General features: G+C 33.1%; 1 protein-coding gene across 1 annotated transcript; it reads right to left on the reverse strand.

Moving 5' to 3' along the window:
* Positions 1–13,165: 13,165 nt before the first annotated feature.
* LOC141678265 (uncharacterized protein At2g34460, chloroplastic) lies at positions 13,166–17,083 on the reverse strand. The gene is made up of 5 exons (XM_074484543.1): positions 16,917–17,083; positions 16,604–16,798; positions 15,199–15,318; positions 13,795–14,067; positions 13,166–13,683 (listed from the first exon to the last, which is right to left on the reverse strand). The coding sequence occupies exons 1-5, from the start codon at positions 17,019–17,021 to the stop codon at positions 13,519–13,521; spliced, it is 858 nt and encodes a 285-aa protein (XP_074340644.1). The 5' UTR covers positions 17,022–17,083; the 3' UTR covers positions 13,166–13,518.
* Between the last annotated feature and the right edge of the window lie 516 nt (positions 17,084–17,599).

A 17,599-nucleotide genomic window follows, 5' to 3' on the forward strand; every position in this document is an offset into this window, starting at 1 on the left:
GCAAAACAAACTCAACCTTTGAAGACTACTGCAAGTCGTTTTGAAGCTAGAGTAGTTACTGGAAAGGAAGCAAGAGATAAAACTGGATTGGGAAGTGTTGATGAAAGAAGAGTACACAACACTACCAATGATCCAACTTCCTTGAGTGAACCAGGTATTGGAGCAACTCCTGAAAGATTGAATCAACTGGAATCTGTACAAATGGTTTACCATACCTACTTGAAGGAACACATCTTGTTGTATTTCATTACAGATGGTAGGGTATATCATATAAGACAAAATGCCATTCCATTGAAGTATTTTGAAGAATTGGAGCATATATTATTCTTACTTCAAGTGGATGACAGATTGACAGGGACTGCTGCAAACTATTTGAAAGAACAGATTCAGAGACAGAAAAGACTTTATTCTGTTAAGTCTGACAGCATATATGTTCCAAAGTACAGAAATCATAATGGTGATATTGTTGATATGAAGCCTAATACTGCACAGATCAGAACATATCTTGGTATTAAGGGGATTGAGTTTAATCTAGAGTCTGACAAAGCCTATGTCATAAGACTAGATCAGGAGTTGAGAAAAGCAAAGATTAATGATCTCAGAGCTGCAATATTTCAAACTGGTGAAGATACTGCAGAGCTTAAAGATGTCAAACGGAGAATGATTGATGAACTCAGATATGCTGAGAAATGTTTGTTGAAGAATTATCTCAGAACAACTCCTGACATCAGAGAGATCAGAAAATGATGAAGCCAAGTCGAAGATCTACAACTGCTTAAATTCTGATGTGTATACAGACTAAAGTTGTTATCAGAAGTTGAATTGGTAAAAGCTTTAAGGACTGTAAGTTGTAGTTATCTTGTCTAATTCTCATGCATTTGTACTTAATGTTTTTGACATCATCAAATATCTGTTAAACTTGTATATTTTGCTAATTTACAAGTTGGGGGAGATTGTTAGATATATTTGATAATGTCATGGCTAATATGTTTTATGTTTAGATTTCAGATCTTATTTGAACAGGACAAATCAGTACTTAACTGATCAGTACTTATACTGGACGTCAGGACTTAAGGGATATCAGTACTTATGTTATCAGGAGATAAACATCAGGAGATAGATATCAGAACTTAAGTGCTGAAGGACGATCAGATAAGGACAGCAGCTGATTAAAGTTAAGAAGATCAAGATAAACATAAGAAGAGATATGCATGAAGAAGGAATTCCATAAAGAATGGAATACTTGGAAGAAAAGATATCTGATTGATATATATTAGGAAGCAGAATTATATTCCATATCAATTAGCGATTATCTTGTAACTGTGTAATATATAAACACAGACATAGGGTTTACACTAAAAGTGTTATTATTATCGAGAATATTATTTACTTAACCCTAGCAGCTCTCGTGATATTTTGTTCATCACTGAGAGATAACAGTTCCAGATTGTAACAGAGTTTATTGTTTCAATAAAGTTTGTTTTCTGTTACTTAAGTTTTTGAAGTTCGATTTGATTGTAATAAACACTGTATTCACCCCCTCTACAGTGATAGTGTGACCTAACATAAAAACATAACGGTTTAATAACAAGTTATCTATTGTGATTATATAGAGCAGGTAAGATGGTTAAAATTACTCCACGAATTATGCATGTCAATTCATACATAAACCTATGCTAGTATGACAACTTCTAAACCTCTATATTCATTGTAGCTTCAATAGAGATTAATAAACAATCTTAGATTTTAGCTACGCATCAAAGACGAATAAGCACAACCAAACTAGAAAATCATAAATCACCACACACTAAAGATTTAGAACAATCAATTATTGAAATTCATAAATAAATCCGCTAGAACCCCATGACAACGATTAGTTCATGATCGACCGCATCGTCACCATGGGTTCCAATGAAAGCATGATACTAAATAACTTCAGAATACTATGCAAGATTATATAAAGTACTAGGGTTTAGAACAAATCAAAAATAAGCATCCAAAAGTATCTCCTCAATCGAAGAAATAAAAGTATAAAACTATATCTTCTTCTCCTTAGCCGTCTCGTGTGCTCTAGGTCTTCTTTTTTCTCTCCCTCGCTTTCTTCTTATTAAAAACGTCTTCTTATCATTATATATAAGCCCCCGATTGACCTGGACTCTTTAAATCACCCAATCAGACTTAAATCAGGATTCCGCAACAAGTGTCAGGCGCGGGCGCGTTTGGTTGGGCGCGGGCGCGCTCCCTTACTGACATAGCTGGCGCGGGCGCGCTCCATAACCTTTCTGTAGAAATTTTACAGTTTCTTGTTTTGCGCTCTGATCTTCTCAAAACCTTCCGCAACTCCATTCCCTAATCTCTTATCAACATAAAATCATTTGAAATCTCAATTCCATCTCCAACTAGTGCCATGTAACAACTAAACACAAAACACATCAAAAATACCAAATACTTGAGTCTAAAACACCAACTTAAGCCCATATGAAGTGTTCCAAGTGGATATAAATTCCACTTATCAGTTCTAATGAAAACATGGTTATAAATAAGTTCAGAATACTACGATAGAATATAAAAGAACTAGGGTTTAGAACAAATCAAAACAAGCATCCAAAAGTATCGCCTAAATCGAAGAATACAAAAGTATGAAACTAAATTTTCTTCTCCTTAGTCGTCTCGTGTGCTCTAGGTCTTCTTAATGTTCTCCCTGGCTTCCTTATTATTAAAAATATCTTTTTTTTATTATATATAAGCCCCCGGTTGACCTGGACTCTTCAAATAACCCAATCAGACTCAAATCAGGATTTTGCAGCAATTGTATGGCGCAGGCGCGCTCTACCTAGCGCGGGTGCGTTGTCTTACTTGATTAACTGGCGCGGGCGCGCCTGCTTTCTATAGAAAACTCTGCAGTTTCTTGTTTTGTGCTCTGATCTTCTCACAAAATTCTGCAACTCCATTCCCTGATCTCTTATCAACATAAAATCATTTGAATGCTCATTTCCACCTCCGACTAGTGCCCTGCAACGACTCAACACAAAAACACATCAAAAAAACCAAACACTTGAGTCCAAAACACCAACTTAAGCCGATATGAAGCGTTCCAAGTGGACATAAATTCCACTTAGTACAAGGCACATGGATCGCGGACAATGTCAGCGATCCGTATGGACGGGCCGCGGTCATTATTTGTGGTTGATGTTTGTTTCCTTATCTGCGACAGTCCACTCTTCTCCCTCATTTGTGCTTAATCAACCACACAAAAAATCTACCAAAAAGCTTCAACATTTAGGCGATTTTGATGCTCTTTTTTGAAGAAATTTAAACAACTTTCTCAATTTAAGGTATATTTCTTCTCTTCAATTTTAATTTTATCATGGCGTATAATTTATTTGCTCATATATTTCTTTATAAATGTAAAAATGAGAAAAAATAGGTGTTGGTCATGTTTTAGATATTGATGATTTAAGTAATAATGAAGAACCTAGAACTCCTCTATTTATTGAAGATGATGAGTTTGTAGATAATATTGGGAAAAATGAAGAATTTATTAATTTGGATGAAGATTTGGTTGACGTTGAGGAAGATGAAATCTTAGAAAGTGAAAATGAGCTTGAAAATGATTACGTTGAGGGTGAGAATGAAGATAATAATGTAGAGGATGCAAATATGTATGAAAATATTGATGGTAATGGAGTTTCATATATGAATCAATTTTATCAAAGTTTGGATGAGGCCGATAATTTTTTAGGGCTTATGCTTTAATAAATAGATTTGCCATTAAAATTCAAGCAACCCATCGTAATAAAGAAAATGATATATATGGTTGTCTATATGTTTGTACGCTTTCGGGGAAAAGTGTCATCGCCGAGAGTAGAAAATATAAACGGTATCGAGAGGTTCTTCCTAAAAGTTAGTGCAAAATGAGGATGTATGTGAATTATCAAAAGAATAAATATTTTTGGGAGATAACTAGCCTTGAGTTGGTACACAACAACGGTCTTATTTCCCCTAGTAAGATGAATTTGGTACAACGCGAAATACATGTTAACAGCGCTCCCGTAGTTTGATTAAAACTCTTTATGGTTCGGGGTTTGTAATTGTCAAGTGATGAATGTCATCGGTAACATTTATGGAGATAATCATAAAGTTATTTTCAATGTTCAACATGTTAGGAATGTGGTTCTGAGCATTACATAGGTTGAATGAAGAAAGTGGTTCTGAGTATTTTATTAGGATTAGAGTTGATGAAGAGAATCGTTTGAAGTGTCTTGTATGGATTGATCTCAAATGTTTAATGATCTAACAAAATTTTGGCGATGCTGTTATTTTTTATATGACTTATCGGACACATAGATATGCAATGCCATTTGTCCCATTTACCGGAGTGAACCATCATTATCAATCTGTAATGTTTGGGTTTGCACTAATACGGGATCAACACGCATCGACTTTTCAGTGGATTCTTCGTACTTGGCTTGAAGGTGTGGGGAAAACCTCCAATGACTATAATTACTGATCAAGGTCAAGCCATAGTAAGCGCGATTGCGGATGTACTCCTGAATACTACCCATTTATTGTGTTCTTGGCACATAAGTCAAAATATCCCCCAAGAAATTAGCTCATTATTATTCCGCTTTCCCGGAATTCAAGAAGGACTTCAACCATTGTATTTATAATTCCCTTACCGAAGATATTTTTTAGGCTAGATTGGAATCATTTGTGGTAAGTATCACTTGCAAGAGTATAAATGGTTAAATGGGTTATATGAGTTAAAGCGCAAGTAGATTATTGCATCTACTGGAAACACATTTTTCACTTTACTTACTTTATTCCATGCCTTCTTCAATGTATCTCCACTAATCCTAGATGTTCTTCTGGTTTTCTTCATATGTTCTTTCACAAGTACCATGAAATAGGGATCCATGAAATAATAGACTGGTTTCCTCTCCCATATACCTGCAGTGTGAATCTCCTCCTCCCGACTCCTTAACAATTCCTAAAAATAAACGATTTAGCAACAAGTTAAATGTACTAGCAACAAGTTAAATGTATGCATTTGCTTAAAAACTAAGATGCACGAGTAACGAATAATATCATATAGGTGTATATGATCATGTCATCAACCTATATTCCTGGAGCCAGGCTTTGTATCGCAAACGCGTGTACATGATAGCCCTGAACAATAAGACCATCCAGGATCTTTGGCTTCATGTCAAAGCCTCATCCTCAATCTGCATATAATAATATGATTATGAATATACTACATAAAATGATAGGTGATTCTGTGTTTTATGCCGATAATTGGAAGCATAATTTTGATTATGTTTTGAATTAATTGATTATTATTTTTGCTAAATAATTAATTGATGATTTGCTTCTTAGTACGTATTATTATATTTCCTCTCTCTTCTATATATAATAGTCCAACATGACTATGAAATTAGTAAGATTTTTATTTTTGGTGAAATGACGGATTTGCCCCTAAATCTATTATAATTAAGAAAAATTGTACAGTTTACCCATTAAGTCTAACACTACAATACCATTATGGCACTATGTCTTTTATGTTTTCAATCGAACACTTAATATATGTGTGTCGCAAAAGAGTGAAATTTTATTTTTTTATTGTAATTGATGAGATAACTTTTCTAATCATGTTTTTCTATTCATAATATTGATTTAGTTAGCTATATATATTTCTAAATAATTAAAGTTGTAATTTAGATAATAATTTTGATAAATATTTAACTTATAAAGATAACCATTATATGAAAAATATAAATAAATTAAGAAATGACATGTATTTAGTAAATAATGTAATATATTTTCAAGTAATCGTCTTGTTAGAATCTACAACATTATATATAAGAATTAATTAAAATGTCAAATAATCAAGTTAACATTAAAACGAAAAATAAACAAATAAATTTTATAATGCGTGTTTATTCAAAAAAAATTATATTGTTAGAAAGTATACATAATATATTTCTAAGAAAATAAAATGCTATATTTTAGTCATTTGACCAAATTGACTACAAAAAATCAAATAAGTCAATAATTATGTGATAAATAGAATATTGTTAGATGTACACATAATTCATAAAATTATTCGATTTTTGATTTAGACCAGCATTATTTAGGTTTATTTCGAACTTAACATCATAATCTACTCGATTTAAAAAAACATCAAAATTTGACCATTTTTCTGGGAAAAATGAAAAGTAACAGAAAAAACTGATTGTCACTATCTATCTAAATTACAAGAATTTAATTCGTACGAACACGATCGATTTTGCTTCAAATATGGTCAAAATTATTCAAACTTCAACTTCTCATTCTCCCGAAATTCTAAATTATTCAATATCTTAAAATTTCAGAATGCTCATCATTCTCACAAAGTTCTAAAACTTTATACCCCAAATTCTGATATTGCTAGAAAATAACCTGTGTCTCGCACTATATCTAAAATTTAGCTAAAAAATGTATTGTTGGTTGGAATCGAACTCGAGCCTATACATTCGAAAATAGATGTTCATATCACTACATTATATTGCCACGTATGTTATTAATAATACACGTAATATGTGTGAGTCGTAGATGGTAGGACATTTTATTTTTCACTTCAAACATAATTGGTAGATAATTTGAATGGTTAATTTAAAAAAAAAATTATCTATATGATCTATCTTCGTACATCCACAAGTATTAATGTATTAAGGACTTTATAAGGCCAAATCAGTAAACAATGTATATCAAAATTATTGGCATAATTTATTATGATTTGTCATGTACTTGACGTGATTTTCGAAAAGTACTCGTATTTAGTTCAGATTATCACACGATTGCATAAAACTACCAGCTTTGTACTCAACCAACTTTCTTAAAGAGCAAATTTTGAATTCTAATTTATATTTCATACAAAATCAAAAGATTTTTTTTACAATTCTATATAAAAAAAAAATTGTAGCAGTTAATGTAATTTGGAAAATGTATTGACTTAAACGATTTTTAACAAAACTCTATTTACAAAAAAATGTAAATTATATATTGTTTCATATAATTAAAATTACATATATTTAGAAGTCTATGAATGAAACACGATATTTCTTGCAATTGTTTATTTGGTACGAAATAGTTAAATTTTATTATAGGACTTTTTTCATATTTAAATTTTAATATATGAATAAAACTTATGCACACACTAAAAATATGACTTTATTCGATCTATTGTAAATTAAAAATAAAAAATAATTATAATGATCACAGAGATTTTCATACTATTTCTTTCATAATAACATTAAAATATTAGAAATTTAAGTACTAATAATTATGAAAATTTTATCGAATTTTAAAAAGTTTGGCACGGGAAGTCAATATATATTATTATTGAATTTGTTTATGAAAAAAGGTTGAAGTTATTCATGAACAAAATAAAAAACGATTAAAACAATGGTACATTAGATTCTCTCATAAAAAATAATACGTAGTTTGACACGAACACTACCACACACCATAACATATCATAAAGTACATGTTTCATGCATAAATAGTACATATGTATATATTTGCTAAACAAACATCGTCGCAAAGAATTTAAAAACATTATACTAACACTTCATATGCAATAAGTTTTCATCATCTTAGACACATATATATTGAAACTACGAAAATTATAATACACAACAACATATTTAACTCATAGATCACATACAATAAAAAATTTTGAAATCACCATAATCGTCAAATCATGAAAAAGAATAAGAATAAATGTAACATAATAAATCATCAGTGTTTAAATAATCATTAAGTCTAAACTACTTATGTAGTTATTTTTTTGTGCACTTTAACAAAAAATTATTAGGGATTATATATTTTATTTTTTAACCGTAAAAAATGACATTTTAAAAATTATATACACTATATTTTCATATTACTTGTAAACGGTCCGTGTCTCGCACAGACTATTATACTAGTTCAAATAATACGCGTCGGCACTACTTTAATGAGAAATATGTAATCGTATGGAAAAATAAAAATGTAAAGTATAATTGGTCGTAAAGATCGATACATTTATGTACACCTATGCGAAGTAGCCCAGTTACAACAAAATAATTTGGGTTTGTCTGACGACATCTTGATGAAAGTATCAACTTTCTCGTAAATTTGAAAAAATGTGCTAAAATATATAATTAAAGTGATAGTTGCAAGAACAGCATCTTCGGCGAACCAGAACGAACTAAGATAGCCTAATAAATGCTAACATATATCGGATGGTGAACATGCACCGTAGGTAAACTTATTTAAAGATAATTGTGTGACCTTACTGTTGTGTTTTATGTGTTTTATGAATGAGTTTTTACATAATCAAAATACCATGGGCAGAATATATAAATGTTTTCAAGCTTCTCTGGAATTACCCATAAGTTATAATATTAAAAGATCTGCTTATATAGGCAGACTAATACATAGGAAAATGAACAGGTTCCATGAACCTTCCAAACTACAAGGCTAGTAAATAAAATACCTGGTGAATAGATGAACAGACTTGATTCATATATTTAGATTTTCAAGAGATAAATGAAATAGATTTGAGATTATAGTCAACAAATTCCTCCCTTAATCTCGAATCTGACTTCCATTCTTTATTCCAATCTTCTCCATGAATTTGTAGAGCAAAAGTTTTGATAAAGGCTTTGTGAACATATCTGCTATTTGATCACGATTCTTTACATGAGTTAGCGTCACCTTCTTTTCAGCTACCTTCTCTCGAATAAAATGAAACATCGCGTCAATATGCTTGCTTCGTTCATGATGTACTGGATTCTTTGTTAATTCAATGGCTGATTTACTATCCATCTTGATCTCTATTGCTTCGTCTTGGGGTAGATCAATTTTCTTCAATAAATTCTTTAGCCATATTGCATGACAAACACACCAGGAAGCAGCTACGTACTCCGCTTCGCATGTTGACAAAGTCACTATGGGCTGCTTCTTCGACTGCCATGTAAATACAGTATCTCCGATATAAAACACATAGCCAGACGTGCTTTTCCTGTCATCTATGTCTCTACACCAATCTGAATCAGAATATGCCCTTAGTTTGTATTCTTTTGACTTTGAGTAAAACATGCCCATTCCTTTGCTTCCTTGAATGTATTGTAAAATTCTCTTTACTGTTTTCCAATGTGAACTCCTTGGTTCTTCCATATATCTACTAACCATGCCAACACTGAAGGCTAGATCAGGTCTGGTGCAAAACAAATATCGCAAACATCCAATGAGACTTCTGTATCTGATTACATCCTTTGTACTTTCTCCTTCCATTTTTGACAATCTTGCACCAGGCTCCATTGGAGTAGAAACTGGTTTACAGTTTTCCATCCTAAATTTTCTCAAAATATCACCGGCATACCTTTCTTGAGACATAAATATGCCAGAAGCAGTCTGCTTTATTTCCAAGCCCAAAAAATATTTTAACAAGACAAGGTCTGTCATCTCAAACTCACATGTCATACCATTTTTGAACTCTTCAATAAGCTTTTGACAATTACCCATAAAAATCAAGTCATCAACGTATAAAGCAACAATTAAAATTTTACCTTCAAACTTCTTTACATAAACTGAATGCTCATAAGGACACTGTTTAAATCCCATTCTCTTGAAGTATCCATCTATTCTGGAATTCCAAGTTCGTGGCGCTTGGTTTAAACCGTATAATGCCTTCCTTAGCTTTAGGACTTTTCTTTCTTCTCCGATTTGTATACATCCCGGTGGTTGGTTAATGTACACCTCCTCTTCAAGATTTTCATTTAGAAATGTTGATTTTACGTCCATCTGGTAAATAGGCCAGTTATATTGAGCAGCTTGTGAAATAAGTAGTCTGATACTTTCCATCCTTGCCACTGGAGCGAAAACTTCGTCATAATCTATTCCTGCCTTTTGTTTGTAACCTTTCACTACTAAGCGTGCTTTATGTTTCTTTATTGCACCATCATTTTTCTTTTTATAAACCCATTTTACATCTAAAGGCCTGTGACCTTTTGGCAAATCGACAAGCTCCCATGTCCCGTTCCTTTCTATTGCTTTAATTTCTTCATCCATAACATTCTTCCAACTTTCTTCTTGTACAGCTTCTTCAAAGCCTAAATTTTCAGCATCTGCGATAAAACACATTAGTTGCACTTCATTAGTCTCATCATAGATATCTTGCAAACTTCTCATTTTTTGATTCTCTTCTTCTTCATCAGATAATGTTCCCTCTTCTGTATCAGCATCTGAATTTGTCATTTCATTTATTTCTGTATCGCAAGAAGTTGACCTTTTTTGTAATGAGACAGACACCTTTTCTGATGCAGCGTTTTTTGTCTTCTTCCAATCCCACAAGTCTTCCTCGTTTATGAGAACATCTCTGCTGACTACAACCTTCTTTTGATCTGGATCAAAAAGCTTGTATCCCTTTGTCTTCTGATCATATCCGATGAACACCAATTTTTTGCTTTTATCTTCAAGTCTGCTTCTTTTCTGATCAGGTACATGCATATAAGCTATACTACCAAACACCTTCATGTGTTTAGCGGTTGGTTTCCTTTTATTCCACATTTCTTGTGGTGTTTTATTTCCAAGCCTGGAATGTATACTTCTATTTTGAATATAAACAGCACACTGCACTGCCTCTGCCCAAAACTCCTTTGGCATTTCCTTGTTTTTCAGCATAGATCTAACCATATCCATGATAGTTCTATTTTTTCTCTCTGCAATTCCGTTTTGCTGAGGAGAATATGGTGCCATCAAAAATCTTCTAATTCCATGCTCCTCAAAAAATGAATTGAATTGTTTGGAAGTGAACTCGCCACAATTATCTGATCTCAAAGCTTTAATATGACATCCAGACACATTCTCTACCATAACTTTAAATCTTTTAAACACTTCAAAGGCTTCTGATTTTTTATTCAAAAAATATACCCAGGTACGACGAGAGAAGTCATCTATGAAAGTAATGAAGTACCTTTTTCCGCTAAAAGATCCAGGAGTAATGGGTCCGCATATGTCTGAATGTACCAGATTTAGTCGCTCCCTTGTTTTATATGTCGTTCCCTTTTGGAAAGAGTTCCTCCCTTGTTTTCCATATGTGCAGCTTTCACAGAACTCACCGTCGAACATAATATTAGGTAGTTCGTGTATCATCTGATTTTTTTCCATTAACTTCAAAGCTTTATAATTAAGATGTCCAAATTTCTTGTGCCACAAAGCTGCCTCACTTTTTTCAATTTTCAAACATTTTTCTTCAGAATATTTTATGTTCACCTTAAACATTCTATTACTTTCCATATCAGAACTTATGACCACCTTACCATCTTTGTCTCTTAATTGCATCTGCTGCCCTTTTGTATGAATTTCATAACCCTTTTGCAGCAACTGTCCAACACTCAGAATATTGACTTTAATATCTGGAACATAGTATACATCCTCCACTGCTCCAGTTTTTCCATTCTTCTGTAGGAATTCAATTCAACCTTTTCCCATCACTTGCACTTTCAATGCATCTCCAAATGAAACACTTCCGCATACTCCTTCTTTTAGACTTTGAAACAGATGACGGTGCCAACTCATATGATTGCTTGCACCTGTGTCCATGTACCATGTGGACTCATTATCTATTGCCACTCATTTGTTTGCAGTCAATAACAAAATTTCTTCATCCTCCTTAGTCACGAGATTTTTACATTCTTCATTCTTCTTGTTATGCCAACATTCTTTTGAGATGTGTCCAAACTTGTCACAGGTGTAACACTATTTTCCTTGAGTTGTTCTTCCTAATCTGCCTCTTCCACGACCACCTTGACCTCGAAAATTATTTTGAAAAGTTGGTGCTTTATGTTCTGGTATGTACAGGCCGCGTCTATTGCCCCTTTCATATCCATTGTCTCTTCCATAGCTACTAAAATTTCTTCCTCCTCGGGCTCGGCCTCGTCCTCGATTTTCTTTATATTGTTGTGTGTACAGCATCTTTTCTTTATCTTCGACTTTTACTTGCAAAGCTTCTGCCATAAGCTCTTTTTGTTTTAGCTTCTTCCGCTGTTCATGAGCTTCAAGGCTTTCAACTAAATCATCTACCTTCATTTCCGAAAGATTTTTTGATTCCTCTATTGCACAGAAAATATTTTCAAATTTGTCTGTTAAAGATCTAAGAATCTTCTCTATTATTCTTGCTTCAGTTATCTCCTCTCCATTGCTCTTTAACTGATTTGTTACCTTTTACACCCTTGTGATGTAATCAGAAATATTTTCTGTCTCCTTCATTGTCATAGACTCCATTTCACCTCTAAGTGTTTGTAAACGCACTTGCTTTACCCTGTCCGCACCTTTGAACGTCTTAAACAAGATGTCCCAGGCTTCCTTCGACGTTTCTTCGACGTTTCCGCTCCTGCAATCTTCTCAGAAATTGAATCTTCCACTGCATTCTGCAAGGCACTTAGAGCTTAGTTATCTCTCTTTCTTTCTTCCCTTAATTTATTTTGTTGAGCTTGTGATAAAGCTCCCAGATTTTCAGGTTCCGTAAAACCATCTCTAACCATCTCCCAAGTTTCTTCATCCTTCAACCAAGTCTTCATTTTTATACTCCAAGTATCATAATTGATCTTTGTAAGTTGTGGAATAGGATTCTGTGTATGTGATGAGCCTCCAGCCATTTTCTTAATACTTTTGGTGTAGTAACACTCTTTTTGTTCTTGATGCTCTGATGCCAATTTGTTGTGTTTTATGTGTTTTATGAATGAGTTTTTACAGAATCAAAATACCATGGGCATAATATATAAATGCTTTCAAACTACTCTGGAATTACCCATAAGTTATAATATTAAAAGATCTGCTTATATAGGCAGACTAATACATAGGAAAATGAACAGGTTCCATGAACCTTCCAAACTACAAGGCTAGTAAATAAAATACATGGTGAATAGATGAACAGACTTGATTCATGTATTTAGATTTTCAAGAGATAAATGAAATAGATTTGAGATTATAGTCAACACTTACATAGCTAGAGAACTATTTCACCGCTAATTAGCCGAGGATCACTTTAAGGAGAAGAATTTGTTTCTGCAGAAGACATACTCAAAGATATTAAGACTATCTCGGTAGAAAATTCATAAATTCGCATATTCTGTTATACCTAATAGGCAGTAGCTAAAGACTGGAATCGGAGGCAGTACAGTGTAAGTTTTTATTCTCACTTGTTGGATCTTCCATGAGTTATAATTCTTTGTCACCTAGTCTTGTTGGTCTATTGAGAGTGTTGAACCAGCACCAAAATGGCATTCTAATGTCACAAAAGTTAGTCACTATATGAAACAAGAGTATTACCCGTGTCCACAAATGAGAAGACTAAATTATACTTTTAGAAGTAATAAAATATAATGACACGAGTGTACAAAAATTGCTCAGAAAAGAACAAACACCAAAGTATTAGATATACTATCATTCTTTATGCCAAGAAGACCAGGATCAGGCATATATATATATATGTCACCGTTGCTTTATAGAACCATAGAGTTCCTTAAATGACCGCTTAGGAGCTTCAGTACGGGCAACTATTTCTACCACTTTGTAAGAAGACTCTGGTTGAAGCAAAGCTTCAACAGCAACTTCAGCAACTTGATCTCTGGATATAGATCCATCATATAGTGTATCCTAGACCAAAATAGGGCACAAGCAATATAAATATATGAACATGTCATACACAACTAACAAGTCTGATATAAATGAGTTTGACTCTCAACTAAAATATCACCACAACTTTACCTCTGGTTCCATGACTATATTTCCTTTAGGGGGGTCATTGCGTAAACCACCAGGTCTGACTATAGTATAGTTTATACCAGATTTTCTGATATATTGTTCTGCTTGGAGCTTTGCTATCAACGTTAGTCCAAGCACATTCAGAATAATGTAAGCGGGATTCAATATCTGCCCCATTGCAGCACCATTCACCAAAATGGAACTTACAAGGACAAATCTTTTAACGCTGCACTTGTTGCAAGCATCAACAAGATTAACTGTCCCAAAATTATCAACCTGCAACAAATTTACTAAATCGATGAAGACTACTCGGGAGAAGAATGCTTCTTTAAAATAATTTACAAGAGAGATTAAAATTTATTGCTGCAATCAATCATATTTGCAACAACTAATTTCTGCACAAAAAAAGACCGAGTAATACTAGCAGATAGCACATTAAATTTTACAGGGGAGTAATATGTTCACCTAGACCTAGTATTTGTAAATTCAACATATGGGTTCCGCAAACAAGCACTGCACTTGTTCTTTGTCCACTAATTCATGTGTACGGGACTTAGATGGACTAGTGGAAACAGCTCTGGAATTCTTGAGATTTCCAAATTAATAAATCTGTTGATAATGATAAAATAAGTGTATCACGGTTTCCCTATTTAAGTAACAATTATAGGTATGTACTATAAGAATAGTAGAGTACTTAGAAGAATGAGACCTAATGTTGAGGATACTGGGAGGTTTTACTTGTTTTGAGCCTCATAACTTTCCCCAATATATATTATACGTCTACAGTGCTAGCGAGTCAGTTTATGATGAATGCTTGTTGGACTGTTTCACTATTAATATGCATAAAACATGGAAGAAAGTAAAAAGATAGATAAAACGATATACCAAAGCCTTGGGCCTTCAGCACACTAAACCCTTACCTTTGGGACTCTTCAGCAAGGACCTTTTATAGCATGCAATCAGTTCTATCGATAAATTATTGTTCCGACTTTCAAAGTACATTATTTACCCAAGCTTATGACATGCTATAGCTATAGTCATTTCAGAAAGTTGTTTTAAAAGCTTACTCTTAACTAGAGTCTAAAGGAAGCCTTATTTGTGGTCACGTCAAAATTTGTGTTGCCGAAACTATAAGAGTTTCTAGATTCTTGGAACAATATTCGAGAAGAAACTTTATCTTCTCTATATTAGAGAACAGCAACATAAACATTCTGCTAGATGTAAACAACATCACTGCTTTGTTAAGATAGGAACATTTTTGCATCTCTCATATCGACTGTGAGTGTAAACACAGCTCTTAATACATTTCATCCTTTTTATGCAGTGCATTTGAAGAGTTGAAGGTGGAACTGTACATATCATTATTTATGTGCAAGAAATATTAGAGAAATAGGCACGACTACTAACCTTCCATGGTGCCAGTAAATCCCATGAACGTCGAAAACCAGTGGCACATACTACAGCATCCGAATCATCACCGATAGCTTCCGCTAACTTATTTGAACCCTCGGTTACATCTGCTTTCACCTGCAAAACAATATATCCTGATGACTCAATGCCTGATCAAACTTTAGTAATCTGAACAACGTCCCCTTACTCTGAATTGATGAGAATTTTGGGACCATTCCGCTATGTACAGAATTCAAAATCAGTGTTTCATTAATTGTAAATCAATTTATAAGTTCACAATTCATCATGGACCATAAATCTTTTACAATAGGATGACTTTGTAAGGGTCAATAACAAGAACTTCCTGGAGTCAAGAATCAATGAAAAACATCACTCATCACAACTCACAATGATTGTTGAGAGTATAGATTTGATAGCCATGTAAACACAGTTTTACAACTTAAGGAGTAAGTAGAATTTAGAATTTGTTTTAGGCTTAATTATAATCTCGCCCTTAAAGTATAACACATTATACACATGAACCCCTAAATAAAAAAGTTGTATATTTTAACCTCTTAACTATAGGTTTTGTACACTTCAAGCCTTTTGCTAAAATATTTTCCAATATTACCCTCACAGTTGTATTCTTTTGCCCCTTAACTACGAGTTTTGTATATTTTTGCCCCTCAACTATTAGTTTTGTACACTTTAACCCTTTAGTAAGTTTATCATAATATTATAATATTGTTTATCATATTAATTAGTTTCAAAAATATAAATATTTAATCAATATATAATACACAATTCAATTTTTTTAAAAATATTATTATTTGATAAATAAAAAGGGACAAGAAAATGATTTACAAACAATGTTGCCCTTGAATTATACAATGCGAACATTATAGCCATCGAGGGTGATTTCGGTAAAAAAATTAAGAAAATGGTTAAAGTGTACAAATCTCATAGTTGAAGGGTTAAAACGTATAACTTTTTTGTTGAGGGGTTTATGTGTCCATCGTGTAATACTTTAAGGGTTAAGTTATAATTAAGCCTTTGTTTTATTGTAAAATATACGAGATGTAACAATTTTAACATTGTTCCACTATGAGACCATCAATAAAAGTGTGTGAACTACTTGAGGTATATTAATGCACCATAAAGCATTGATACTACCACTGTAACCGCAATAGCACATACGTTATGATAATGAAATTCAACAACTTGCCTAAGAGTCTTAGCATAATCAAAGCTGGGATATGCTAAAAAATTCCAAAGTGCGCGCTACAATCACCTCAATCCAACATTTTCTTGCCTATTCATTGGTTTTAAAAATAGAACAATAAAGCACAATTAACCAGAAAAGGAAACACAACACCTGAAAATCAAATTAAGTTGAACACAACAAGCAATAATTAGTACTCACAAATTCAAGAAACTGGTTGTTAGCAGAAAAACTAGCTTTGGCCTTATCGACATCCCGAACACCAGCCTTGACAGCAAAACCCTTAGCCAGAAGCTGCTCAACAATCCTCTTCCCAGTGCCTCCAGTAGCACCACCAACAAATATCTTCTTCCTTTCACTCCCACCCACTTCTTCTTTAATTTCACTTTCCCCCATCTAAAAACAAACATAGATTAGCATTGAAGTTCGGGTTTTTTGGTGATCAAGAAAAATAATACAAATATTTAATGCAATACACACACAGAGGAAACTATAGTTGGGAAAAGAAACATACCATGGTGGCTTTGAGGTGAAAAGAGTGAGGAGCTTTGGCAATTGAAGAGAAGGGTGTAGAAAAAGAGTGAAAAAGAGAGGAGGGTCGGAGGAGAGTTGTGGACATGGTTAAGTGGTCTAGTTAACTTGGGAGATTACCCGCCACAATTATGTTGCCCATGTAAATGTAATGACAACAATTGACGTGTATCAGTGTATCATTACATACAGATTCACTTGGTCTGTTTCTTTTTCACAATTACACATCTCACAAATATATATTCCATTTGTTTATTTTTATCAATAATAATTAAATTGTTATGTATTAATAGATATAATAATTAAATTGTTATGTATTAATAGATTACTCCTAGTCTTTCATATAATTATCTTAATTACTATCAACATTTCGCTGTCCATTTTTCTTGTAACATCCATTTTACTAGCTTTATATAAGGCTTGTTTGTACTTTGTTTATGATAGAGAATTATAGGATGATCTCTTTCATTATTATATAACTCTCTCTCAATCTCTCTTATATATATTGTATATAACACCACGTTATCAGCACGACAGTGTAAATAGGTGTTGAAAATCCAAGAAGAATAAGGATTCTATGAAACTTTTATTATTTCAGTTTGTCCATCAGATAAGTACACTATTTTTAGTTTACTTTGCTTCTCTTATTTGCTTATTATGTGTCTG

This window comes from Apium graveolens, chromosome 8 (assembly GCF_009905375.1).
Source record: "Apium graveolens cultivar Ventura chromosome 8, ASM990537v1, whole genome shotgun sequence".
NCBI classification, from domain to species: Eukaryota; Viridiplantae; Streptophyta; class Magnoliopsida; order Apiales; family Apiaceae; genus Apium; species Apium graveolens.

What these genes read in the sequence shown, in the direction of transcription:
- LOC141678265 (XM_074484543.1), bottom strand. Translation starts at nt 17,021, where the DNA reads ATGTCCACAACTCTCCTCCGACCCTCCTCTCTTTTTCACTCTTTTTCT. An exon ending in TTCACCTCAAAGCCACCATG is followed by an intron (nt 16,799 to 16,916) that starts GTATGTTTCTTT and finishes GTTTGTTTTTAG; the next exon opens with ATGGGGGAAAGTGAAATTAA. An exon ending in ATTTACTGGCACCATGGAAG is followed by an intron (nt 14,068 to 15,198) that starts GTTAGTAGTCGT and finishes AATTTGTTGCAG; the next exon opens with GTTGATAATTTTGGGACAGT.